Source organism: Argiope bruennichi, chromosome 10 (assembly GCF_947563725.1).
Source record: "Argiope bruennichi chromosome 10, qqArgBrue1.1, whole genome shotgun sequence".
Classification (NCBI taxonomy): domain Eukaryota; kingdom Metazoa; phylum Arthropoda; class Arachnida; order Araneae; family Araneidae; genus Argiope; species Argiope bruennichi.
Genome location: NC_079160.1, coordinates 30885205 through 30898308, shown reverse-complemented (window position 1 = coordinate 30898308; position 13104 = coordinate 30885205). Strand labels below are relative to the sequence as shown.

Here is a 13104-nt window from a genome sequence, read left to right as displayed (position 1 = left end):
TCAACAAATGATAACTTCTTTGATAAATCTGGTTCAAAATTTAATGTATATCTAAACATATGACAAATTTGATACCAAATTTCATCCTATTATCTCTTGGCGTTTTTGAATCATCATGTTTACGCATGTGCGGAAAGATAAACCTTTCATCATTGATGGATTTCATTCAAATTTTGGTAGATATTTTCAAACTTGGTATTAAACCTACATATTAAATTTCATTGTTCTCACCAAGTCTGTTTTTGATTTATTGTGATCACATAAATACATACATAATTTCAAAAATATGTTTTCCGATCTTAGAAAAACATATTTTTGAAACATATATTTGACTGAAAGGTAAATATCAAATTTTGATTAAGACCAATTTTTCGTATATAACACCATTTTTCCACAGCATATTTCGAATACAACAAAGGAAAATAAAAAAAAATTAAAAACTTTGCTAAAAAATCATACAAAAACTAATCTAAGTTAATTCATATTCTAAGTATATCAGGAGGTAAAGTCTGTGACAAACCAACTTATTGCGTAATTTTTTTGTTAGGGAAAATACACTATTTTCGAAGCAAAAATCGAATCTGATTAGACAACAATGGCTATCCGTCTATATTTCATGCAAAAAAAAAAAGTATTTTTTTAAAAATTAGAAAATAAGTATTTGAAAAAGGAAGTTAATTTTATAACGAATGAATACAAAATTGTTCTGAAATAATGTAATAAAGTACTAATAAAAAGTTACTGACAGAAAAGAAGGGAATGTCTATAAAGCAACTACATTATAAATCAATTAGATATCTAATTGCTTTTTATATCTGCAAACACTTATATTATTTTACTATTTTTATTTATTGGATTTTTTTAACTTTGCTTCTTGCACTAACATAATAAAAAAAGGCAAACAAAATATAAATATAGTCTAATGGATAGTTCTAATTGCACTTAATTAAAATTTAAACCTACGCATGTTTCATTAGAAAAGCATAAATAAGAAAAGCGTGGGTTGTTAATAATGAAACGTTTTGTAAAGGAAAGTTGAAAGAGCATAATAAATGTTTTTTCTTGTTGTGTAAAGAAGTGAAAACAAATATCCCCATTAGACAGTTTCAGTTTAATATATTTTCAGTACAAAAACTTGTTATTTTCAATCATATCCCACAACTTTTATTAAGAAAAAAAAAGAATGAAAAAGCCACAAGTGAAATGGGAATAAGTTTTTTAAAAAACTAGAATTTTTTTAATTATTAGTAGCAATTTCAATTATTGATAGATATTAAATTACATTTTCCAGAAAATATTCGACCGAATTATTTTGAATGCTTAATAACTTCAAACCAAAACTAAGCCGATTCAATAGGGGGGAAAATGAGAAAAACATTAAGAAGTAACGAATCTTCTCATTATTTTGAATGACAAAATAGAATCCTAGTCAAATATAAAATAAATATTTCTTTCAAATACATAAAACATTTTTTTAAATTAAGTTATATTGAAATTTTATGCAATATTTGTTTTTTTCTGTAAACATTTACGTTGAGATTTATAAAAACATAAGAAAAAAAATTAAAACATAATCAAATTGAAATTATTTTTATTATGTCTTTACATAGAAAAACGCCTTTTTCTGTATTATAATGGCCAATAAAGGGAAATGAAGTCTAATATGAAAAGAGGTTCTCATATAATCGGTATATCTTAAGATCAACAATTTTTAGAAGCAAAACTTCGATATTATACAAGATAAATCATAAAGACAGAATTATTATACTTTTCCGAATAGTTTATATCCCTCCAAATAAAAATAAATAGTTAAACTTGCATTTTACTCTTGTATATTTTTCTTGCGTAAAAACAGAAAAAGAATAACAACAGACGATTTTATATTTTAAAAACCTATAAAAATATACTTTGTAAAAACAAAACACATTTTACACTCGTGAAAAAAAAAACATTCGTCGTACCAATTTCTAACAACAAGCGTAAGTTATTTGACAGCTGCGTTATCAAAATAATAAATTTGATCTATATATTCAAAAATCAAAATATTATAAATCAAATCAAATATATCACTTACAATTTTCCTTGCGCGTCAATCGAAGAACGTATTTGTAGCCAGCTTCTGGTACTACAACTGCATGGTACGCCATTCTGACTTTTGCACTGGAAGGACGATTCCACAATGTGCTGATACTCAAATATCGATAAAGAAAAATTATATTTTCGCGAATGGCAACTTGATGGGGTAAGATTTACGGCGGTTATTTTTTTTTAGAACTTTTTTACGACGGATTGCGTTACCAGCCTATGAAGCATGCGACAGTTCTCACATTGTTTTCGAAGGAAATATTCGTCGTAAAACAGTGGGACTAGAATAAAAAAAAATTTACTGTTTCGGGAAAATTTACGTACTGCTCTTTAAAGCCCTTTTCGAAAGAAAAAAACATGCGATGTCGATAGTAAAATTTGTGTAAGAATGGGATTTTTGATGGTCAGAAAAGGACGAAATAACCCGAAACGTGAAAAGGTTGTTGCTAAACAAGTCTTTCATAATGAATAAAGAACATCTTTTTTATGGATGTTGAATTAAAATTCAGAGTTAAAATGGCATGTTTCTCGGGAAACAATTGGATTCGGAAAGGGATTCATTTATGCGAGCATAAAAATGTAAAATCATACAAATATTTCGTACTTCGTGCATCTTTTATGGAAACTATTCTAGTTGATTGAATAAAGAAAATGAATTTGGAAGGTCACGGCATTTGCTTAAATAGATCTACATACGATTCTAATCAATTTTTAAAAAATGACTCATTTTAACTCGATGACTAATGATTCAATATCTGGAAGACCGGTAATTTTGTTTTTCTTTTTGGTAAAATCGTGTTTTCTTGAGAAAATATTTAGATAGGAATCACATATTGATTAAATATTTTTCAATCTTACGTACATATGAATTGGTAATTTAAATTAAACAAAGTGCACTCGTGATTTTTTTTAACATGTTATTCGGAACAACCTGCTATCGCATTCCTTTTACATTATTTTACAGTTGTCTATTCTGAAACAATCTGCTATCACATTCATTTTGCAGTTGTCTATTCTGAAACAATCTGCTATCACATTCATTTTGCAGTTGTCTATTCTGAAACAATCTGCTATCACATATATATTTTGCAGTTGTCTATTCTGAAACAATCTGCTATCACATATATATTTTGCAGTTGTCTATTCTGAAACAATCTGCTATCACATATATATTTTGCAGTTGTCTATTCTGAAACAATCTGCTATCACATATATATTTTACAGTTGTCTATTCTGAAACAATCTGCTATCACATATATATTTTGCAGTTGTCTATTCTGAAACAATCTGCTATCACATATATATTTTGCAGTTGTCTATTCTGAAACAATCTGCTATCACATATATATTTTGCAGTTGTCTATTCTGAAACAATCTGCTATCACATATATATTTTACAGTTGTCTATTCTGAAACAATCTGCTATCACATATATATTTTACAGTTGTCTATTCTGAAACAATCTGCTATCACATATATATTTTACAGTTGTCTATTCTGAAACAATCTGCTATCACATATATATTTTGCAGTTGTCTATTCTGAAACAATCTGCTATCACATATATATTTGGCAGTTGTCTATTCTGAAACAATCTGCTATCACATATATATTTTACAGTTGTCTATTCTGAAACAATCTGCTATCACATATATTTGACATTTTTCTATTCTGAAACCATCTGCTATCCCATTCATTTTGCAGTTGTCTATTCTGAAACAATCTGCTATCACATATATATTTTACAGTTGTCTATTCTGAAACAATCTGCTATCACATATATTTGACATTTGTCTATTCTGAAACCATCTGCTATCCCATTCATTTTGCAGTTGTCTATTCTGAAACAATCTGCTATCACATATATATTTTACAGTAGTCTATTCTGAAACAATCTGCTATCACATATATATTTTGCAGTAGACTATTCTGAAACAATCTGCTATCGCATTCATTTTGCACTTGTCTATTCTGAAACAATCTGCTATTCTTTTTACAATTTGTCTATCCTCACTTATATTCTTGAACTTACACACAGTTTTACCATGGTGAAATCGGGTTCGAAATGGCGCTGTATGTTATTGCAAGCATGACCGCAGATAGAAAAAATTCTCTAATAATTACTCATAATTTTTATTGTATGTGTGTGTGTGTGTGTAATAAACTTAAAATGCAAAAAATATCAAATATAAATACATAAATAAAAAATAAAGAAAAAATAGCGACTCGAAACGAGGACCTTCAATACTATACTGCACTGCCTTCACTTCGAAGCGGAAGTTGAATATACTTATTCTAATAGTTAGTTATAAAAGAAATGCTTTTATTCTATGTGTAAAATCGTGTTTTTACCGGGAAGACACCAATATAGATAACTTAAAAAGCAAAATCTTATCTAATTATGAAATTTAATCCAAATCGTAAGAGCCGTTTCCGAGATGCACGAAATAAATAAATTTATATGTATATGCAAGAATTGCTAGTATAAAGTTATAAGATTATTAATTAATTTTATACACAAATCAGAGATATTTTACGTAAAGAACTTATTAAAATTCAAAATGAAGACTTAAGCTAGATAGAAAACACTAAAACTAATCATATGAAAGCCCACCTGGCCGAGTTTTTGGCTATTATTTGCTTGTGCCGTAGTTGGTTGTTCCTAACCTCATGATTAATCATCATCGATATAAACTTACAATTGTGTATGGAATATAAAAAAAAATATTGAATGCTGAATTAGTGGAATCCCATCCCCAACATCCATGTCAGAGAAATTTCAATATTATCAATGGATTTCTCCATTCTAGACTTCATGAATATAATAATGAAAGAACTCTTTGCCGTTTTTGCAAAATTTTCCGACGAAGCATACAAGCAAAATGTACACTATCGACTAACAAAGAATTTTAAACCTTTATTGGTTAGTCATTTCGGCTTTTTCATGTTCTATGCAGTAAAGTTTTTGTCATATACAGTGATTTTGAGCCAATTTTCATATAGAAAGTTTTATTGTACAATAATTGAGAAAAATTATTTAATCCTTTTACCGGTATAACCATCACAATGAACAGTAACGTATATGTGAAATATACAGGTGTTCAAAAACTGCTTCCATTAGAGGGTTGATTATAAGATGTTTCTCCAAAAATAGTGCACATACAAATTTTTTATAACATTAACCAACAACAACAGTGTTACGGTAATTCATAATTTTAGTATCAAAGTGCCGGCGTCCTGGCATAGGGGTAGCGCGTCTTCCCCGTGATCTGGGCGTCCCGGGTTCGAGTCCCGGTTTGGGCATGGTTGTTCTTCTGTTGTTCTATCTGTGAGATGTGTGAATGAGCCCTCCTGTAAAAAGGGGTTGTGCAAGCGAATGAATGATGCGTGAGTGGCAAAGTCGTACTCTTGGCCCTAGTTGGCGCTGCTATAAAAAATAAGAGACGTTCCCCCTCAGGCTTAAATAGCTGTCTTCGTAACAGCGGGCTTGTCAGTGGCAAGTGCCATAAGAAACAAACAAACAAGTATCAAAGTGGTAAGAGGGAGAAAAAAATATTTTAAACAGGCAACATCATGTGACTCAATTATAAAAAAGTCGCTTAGGTCAGTCTCAGAATTTGTGACCGACAAGGACAGCACTTGAAATGTAATTCCTTTTCTCACTTCCACACCATACCAGTGTAAGGATTCTTGCCCAATTAGCATATCAATCTCAACGTACAACACATCTTCAATAGAATATTATTTCGGCTGGCGTCCTTACATAGGGGTAGAGCATTTTCCCCATGATATAGGCGTCCGGGATTCGAATCCTGGTTCGAGCATCGTTGTTCTTCATCTGTGTTCTATCTGTGAGGCATGTGAATGTGCCCCCCAGTAAAAAGGGGTTGTGCAAGCGAATGTGTGAGTTTCATCTTCATATGAGCTAGAAGTCAAACTTCTGCCCTCGGGTGCTCAGGGGTCTTTACCCTCAGAAGCTACTGCACCCCCTTTCCGTGGTAACATGGACACGACATCATCAATATTATTTCGAATCTGTGATCACTCGACCAGGAAGTCAAGATTCTGTCACTAAGATATAAACTGTGATCTATTTCAGTAGATAATATCAATAAAATTGATTCATTATTGATATAAGATACAAACACCTACACGATGAGACAGCCAAACAAAAAAAAAGACAAAAAAAATGAAATATAATTATACAAAATTGGATTCATACCAAATTAAACTTCTTCACGCATTATTCATTTTTAGCTATACAATCGAAAAATCAATCTAATTTCCCAAAACGTTTGATGAATTACAAAATGCCCATATACCAAATAAGCTCAATAAAAAAAATATATATCCTCACATATAATAATATACTGTTAGACCCATAATCAACAGTCGCACGCGAAAGATGATCGATTGCCAATCGTACGATGTCACAGGTTTTCACAATAAGGTGGAGAAACTAAACAAAGCTATGTCACTTAAAGTAATACATTTAGCAATAACATTTTGGCAATCGATTATCCGAGAGCTGGCATTTGTATAAAATCATAGTCATATATAAAAATCTCTTCTTGTTTTTGGAACTCCTTGGAATAGTTGTTTGGATGTAATGTTTTTAGGTTTCATCAAAGTGACTATCACATATGCGATTTTCATTTGTAAAATTACTGGGAAGAAAATGAAGAAATCTGGATTTATTTAACAATAATGGAATAAGTTTGAAGTGTTCCTTACATAAACAAAAAAATTGGCTGCAGTAAGTTTCTTTATGGCAGATAATTATAATACAATAATATTTTCCCTTCAGACCATTTGGTTTCTGCAAAAAAAATCAATAATATGCCAAAAATACTAAAACATTCATAATTGTCTATCATTTTTTATATTAGTCTTCCAGTTATAAAAAAAAATTATATACAAGTTAACAATAAAATGCAGATTTTCTGTAATTTAATAAAAATTTTGTATTTTAATTAGTTTCGTTATTCAGCCCTATGCAGAAGCAACCCGAGAGCTATGGTGAAACAGATCACGAAATATTGTTCCATGGCCAAATTTGAAATTGACAACTCACTTTTGCCAATGCAATGCAAGGGCGTTTGATTTGAGAAAAAGTATTTAACTTCTAAGTCCACATTTGAATCAAATCATCGGCTAATCACGCTTTTAAAACCACTATCCTTCGCTAAGCGAGTTAAGCTTTTACCGCTAATTTAATGAAGACTATATCAATGTGGGATCTAATTAAATGAAACAAAAATATAAATATAATTAAAATCGAATCTTAAGAGGAAGGTAAGCAAAATTTTTGATCAGAACTATTCTAAACTGAATTAAAATGCACATGGACCATTCATTTCCAAATTATTTGCTACTGTTGTGTTATAATTATGCAATTAGTCTAATTTAACCAATTCCTTAATTATCTACAATATATTTAAATTCCTCAGTAAGCATCGCTTCTAGGAAATGGATACAGAATTCTGTGAAATCATTACTAAGCATTGCTTCTCAGACATAATTGTTGCTACCAGTTAAGCCCCTTTCTCCCTTATATGAAGCATTTTCACATCAAAGATTCTGACTACAGTGGCTACTCCAGTGGTATCCACTTTTTTATAACTCGCCAAATCTTTTCTTTTAAACGAACCCACCTAGGACCTCAAACCTATCTGGGGGAAGAACGCAGTGAAAAACAGAATGTCCATGATCAAAACAAGAAATTTAGAACCGTTCCTGTACTATACCGAATACCCGCTTTCCCCAAATCCAGGCTCAGAAACATTTCTTAAGATAATCCCAATCAATCCCTTCTTGAAGCAAATCAAACTTCACATTTAATTCCAGGAATTCAATGTTCCTCATTTAACACACTACCTCTGTATTCTTAAGATAATCCCAATCAATCTCTTCTTGAAGCAAATCAAACTTCGCATTTAATTCTAGGAATTCAATGTTCCTCATTTAACACACTACCTTTGTATTCTTAAGATAATCCCAATCAATCCCTTCTTGAAGCAAATCAAACTTCGCATTTAATTCTAGGAATTCAATGCTCCTCATTTAACACACTACCTTTGTATTCTTAAGATAATCCCAATCAATCCCTTCTTGAAGCAAATCAAACTTCACATTTAATTCTAGGAATTCAATGTTCCTCATTTAACACACTACCTTTGTATTCTTAAGATAATCCCAATCAATCCCTTCTTGAAGCAAATCAAACTTCACATTTAATTCTAGGAATTCAATGTTCCTCATTTAACACACTACCTTTGTATTCTTAAGATAATCCCAATCAATCCCTTCTTGAAGCAAATCAAACTTCACATTTAATTCTAGGAATTCAATGTTCCTCATTTAACACACTACCTTTGTATAGTTATACAGGGATGTGTTGTATATGGTACCTTAATTCCTAACATGTATTTTTTAATGTAGGTAACTACGTTGAAGAGACATTTTTTTTTTACAAATACATCAAATATTTTTAAATTAATATTCTTAATTTCTGAACAGTCTTCTTCATACAATCGTTTGAATTTTGTTTCTAAACTTATTCTTTGGGAAGTTACTTTGATTTATTTGTATAACGCATGTCTTAATGCTATTTTTCATCTTTAAATGCAGATCAAATTCTCAATTTCAGCAGAATTTGCTGAAAAAGAATGAAATTAAAACCTAAGAAATATTTTTTATTCACATTTGACATAATAATTTCTCAATATGCTCTGCAGCTTTTGAAATAGAAATGAAACAATATGTTCATTTAAAATTATTCTGTAGTTGTTTTAATACTTCAATAATGCGTAAAAACTGAAGATTCACGTTATTTATCAATAGACCCCAAATCTAAAGACTGTATAAAAGGTGAGCGTCCGTTTTAGTTCAGAAACGAGGAAATATATTTATTAAGTTATCAGCAAGATTTTGTGCAAATCATTTGACAAACTTTTAAACTAGAAAGGTTTTGCTTAACACCACTTTTTAGCTAAAAAAAACACATATTTTCCTACAATTTAAAAAATTGACCTTCAACACATTTGCTGCCACGACTCACACATGATATTCAGGCCATCTATCTAATTAAATGACCCTTGATTTGCTCTCTTAACTATAGTAGAAAAGGGGTCATCTAATAAGATAAATGGTTTGCTACAATTACATATTATCTAGGCGCGTAATGCGACAATTAATATGTTGATGATGTCGTGTCCGCGTTACCAGCTTCTGAGGGTAAAGACCCCTGAGCCCCCGAGGGCAGATGTCTGACTTCTAGCTCATATGAAGATGAAACTCACACATTCGCTTGCAAAACCCCTTTTTACAGGGGGGGGGGGCACATTCACACACCTCACAGATAGAACACAGATGAATAACAATTATGCTCGAAACGGGATTCCAACCCGGGACTCCCAGATCACGGGAAAGATGCGCTACCCCCATGCAAGGACGCCGGCAATATCAAGCAATTGCCAGTTAATATGTTAACTGGTATAATATCAAGCAATTACCAGTTAATATGTTAACTGGTATAATATCAAGCAATTACCAGTTAATATGTTAACTGGTATAATATCAAGCAATTACCAGTTAATATGTTAACTGGTATATTTTGGTTTCGTTGATATTTTAAAATTATTTCATGGCAAATTAAAAAATATTACATTTTTTTAAAGTCATCTCGAATGTAGGCACATACCTTAAATTTAATCTTTACCAGTACATTTAACTGACAGGGAACACAAGAGATTCCGACATTCAGCAGTATAGAGTGGTGCAAAGGAAAGAACGACAGTAAACATTGGCGAAAAATCATCTCTATTCCTACAGCACTGATAAACTGCTTTCTCTACTCGTCTACGGCACGCGACAACTTGATCGATTGCCATTATCGTGTTTTGTCATGGCTTGTCACAATGGGGTGGTAAAACTAAACAAGACGAAGGTGTTCCGTCGCTTTCAGCAATAGATTAATTGTATTTTATCCATCGATTATCCGAGAGCTGACATGTGTATAAGATTACAGGTGCATGTAAAAACCTTTTCTAGTTATTGAGATTTCGGGAATAGGCGTTTGCATGATGTGTTTTTAGCAACAAAGTTACTATCCAATATGTAAACATACGTGAAGAAAGTGGGATTTATTTGGTAATAATAGGATTTGTTTGTAGTGTTGTTTGGCATTAGAAAACGCCCAGTTAAATTTGATATAAGACGGATCAATAGAGTATTAAGTGTTTATTTATTTATTTTTATTTTCGGATCGATGCGTTTCTAGGGGAAAATCAATTTAATGAAAAATTTGCCAAAAATAATAGAGGAAAAAAACAGAGCAGTCTGTCATGTTCTACAAAAGTGTTTCTTTTTACTGTTAAGTATGATTTGTAAGCAAACTCCCAATAAAAAACACATTTGCTGTAACTCGCCTAGTTTCTTTTATTTATTTTTTTTCTTGTTTAAAATAACAGGACAGTTTATTTTATGTCAGACACCCTCATTTTGAGATATGGTTAGAAATGGGGGACGACGATTGAGTTGTGATTTATCTCCAAAATTGCGTGCTCCATCAAAGACTGGTAATTTTTGATAGCATTGCTTCAGGTAATTTTGGACTGAATTACCTTAGACAACGCGATTGAATTACACAGATATTACCAGATGACAACGCGCATCTGCTAGCTAAATGTAGCAGTTTCGAACATGGAACTTCCTTTATTGAAACCAAGAATTTACTAAATAGTCCGTAATTTAATAAGAATATAATTTTTATACGTCATTCCTAAATAATTCAATATTACGAAATTTTAATCAGTTTTAAAACTTGGAATGCTATATGAGCGGAAATTTGGGAAATATTTGTATAAAAACATGATATTCACTGAAGCTTGATGAATGCCTCATAGTTAAGTATAAAATATCCGAAATAGCTCTCAATATTTAAAGGAATGCATAGTATATTTTTCCGAACTGCTATATATTATAGGTTTTAACTATAAAAACATCTTAAATAGTTCTCAATTTTTGAAACTTTCGCCTTAGATCTCACTTAACACCAAACCACACCTCAGTTTCTAGGGCTCATATGGCCCCTTTCCAGCTTGGTATAGATTTAGGTGGACTTTATTAAAAAAAATCATAGCAATCATTTTGAAAGAAACAAACAAATGACAAAATACGAAAACATATAACAAGAAATGACAAAAACTAGAATGAAGAATATTTGAAATAAAATAAAACTGGATGAATGAATATGAAAATATAAGTGATAATATAAAGGAATAATAAAAATGTGTCACTTGAGGGGGTTAAAGGATTTATTATGAATAAAATGCGAAATGTATTAAATGATACCCTAACAAAACTGATAAGGTTAATCTAACTGTAACAGTTCTCCATGATCAATTAGGAATCGAATCATGTTTATGATTCTTTTTTTTTTTTTGAAGATAAATTTCTAAGGACTCTTTTATACCAAGACTTTCAAGCGAAGAAGAGGGTTTTCGGAGGTGCCATGAAAGAGTAAAAGGGCAGGATGTCGTAAAGTGGAGGGGATCAGTGGATCACGTTCTCCACAAGAGCAATAGAACAATAATCATCGTCTGATAAATGGAAACGGTGAAGAAAAGAAGGGAATGGACCATGTCCTGTGCCTTAGATCTCAGTAATTTATGATCCATTTGTAATCAAATATAGGGATAGTCCCTAGATAGATAATACATATATTGTACTGTATAGAATACTGTATATAATATATGTACCTATATTGTACTGTATAGAATGGGAATATCAATATACTCATTTCTATAACTTAGCCGAGTTCTTTTCCTACAACTTATATGGAATGTTATTCCAAAGAAGAAAATATCATCTTAAACGTGAGAATTTTCAAAATCTAGAGGTGAAATTTCCTAACGATTAATACTTATTTTTACGTTCTCATAGTAAACATAGATGAAGTATTGCAGTCAACAAAAAGTTCTAACTCGAGATTTTGACGAGTCTCCACATTTCAGAACTCCCAAAGTTCGTAAAAAAATATTTTTGGGATTATGTCTGTATGTCTATGAACACGACCAATCAACGATTGAAATTTAGTTAATGGTCTTTACACCATATTTGTATATTTCTCTAAAATTGTGAAGGAAATTTATTCAAAGGAAGTCTGTCTGTCTATCTCTCTCTGTACAAGTGGGCACGGTAACTACAAAGAGTCAGAAAAATAAAATTTGGTGCACAAATTTAGCATTTAAGCAGCAATTTAGCATATAAATATAAGAACTCAAAAATGCAATGATTTAAAAAAATTGAATTTAGTATGTGATCTCGTGACTACAATTTTAGTTGTGGGTCAAATGGTGCTTTCAATAGGTGCAAGCAAAAGCGTACAACTTACATAAGGATAGACTCAGTAAAAATGGTAGAATCATGCCAAAAGATCTATATTTCGTAATTAATGTTCGCCAATGTTGTGCAAGGCATTAGACGCCTTATTCAGTATCCCTAATTTTATTACAGAAAGGAGATAAGATAGATAGTAGAGAGTACGCTATAAAGGTATCGTTCTTAGAGATCTTATTGCAATTCCTATACGCGGAAGTAAAATAATAGCTGATAACTCTTCATGTTCCTTCTATACAGCTGTTTTGAAATATTATATAAGACTCCACCTATCCAAAATATAAAGCATAAAATTTTTTAGGCATGTTTATAAGCCTTAAATGATGGTGTATAGTAAAATTCGTTATAATTCAAGAGAATATAGGCATGCTAAGAATACAGAATTTTCGACACATAGTATATGTATTTTCTGCATTTAATAAATTCATGTTAGAATTATAATAATGTCTCTCTGCATTTAATACTTTTTTCATAATTAATGTGAAAATTTGCGCTAGAGAGAGCCGAGAGATTATCATTACATCGAATGGTTAGGAGTTTATATAAATTAATTTTACTGCAAACTAAGCATATAATTTATTAATGCACGAATGAAGCCGTCACGGCAACTAAATTTCA

The 13104-nt window shown here is 31.1% G+C and overlaps 1 protein-coding gene across 1 annotated transcript in view; it reads right to left on the bottom strand.

The window, feature by feature from the left end:
* Positions 1 to 2147, bottom strand: part of LOC129987827 (dual specificity calcium/calmodulin-dependent 3',5'-cyclic nucleotide phosphodiesterase 1-like) — a 324248-nt gene extending 322101 nt beyond the window's left edge. Inside the window, exon 1 of the mRNA XM_056095791.1 lies at positions 2075 to 2147. Coding sequence (XP_055951766.1) covers positions 2075 to 2147 — 73 coding nt within the window. The remainder of the gene's footprint in view (positions 1 to 2074) is intronic.
* Positions 2148 to 13104: the final 10957 nt, after the last annotated feature.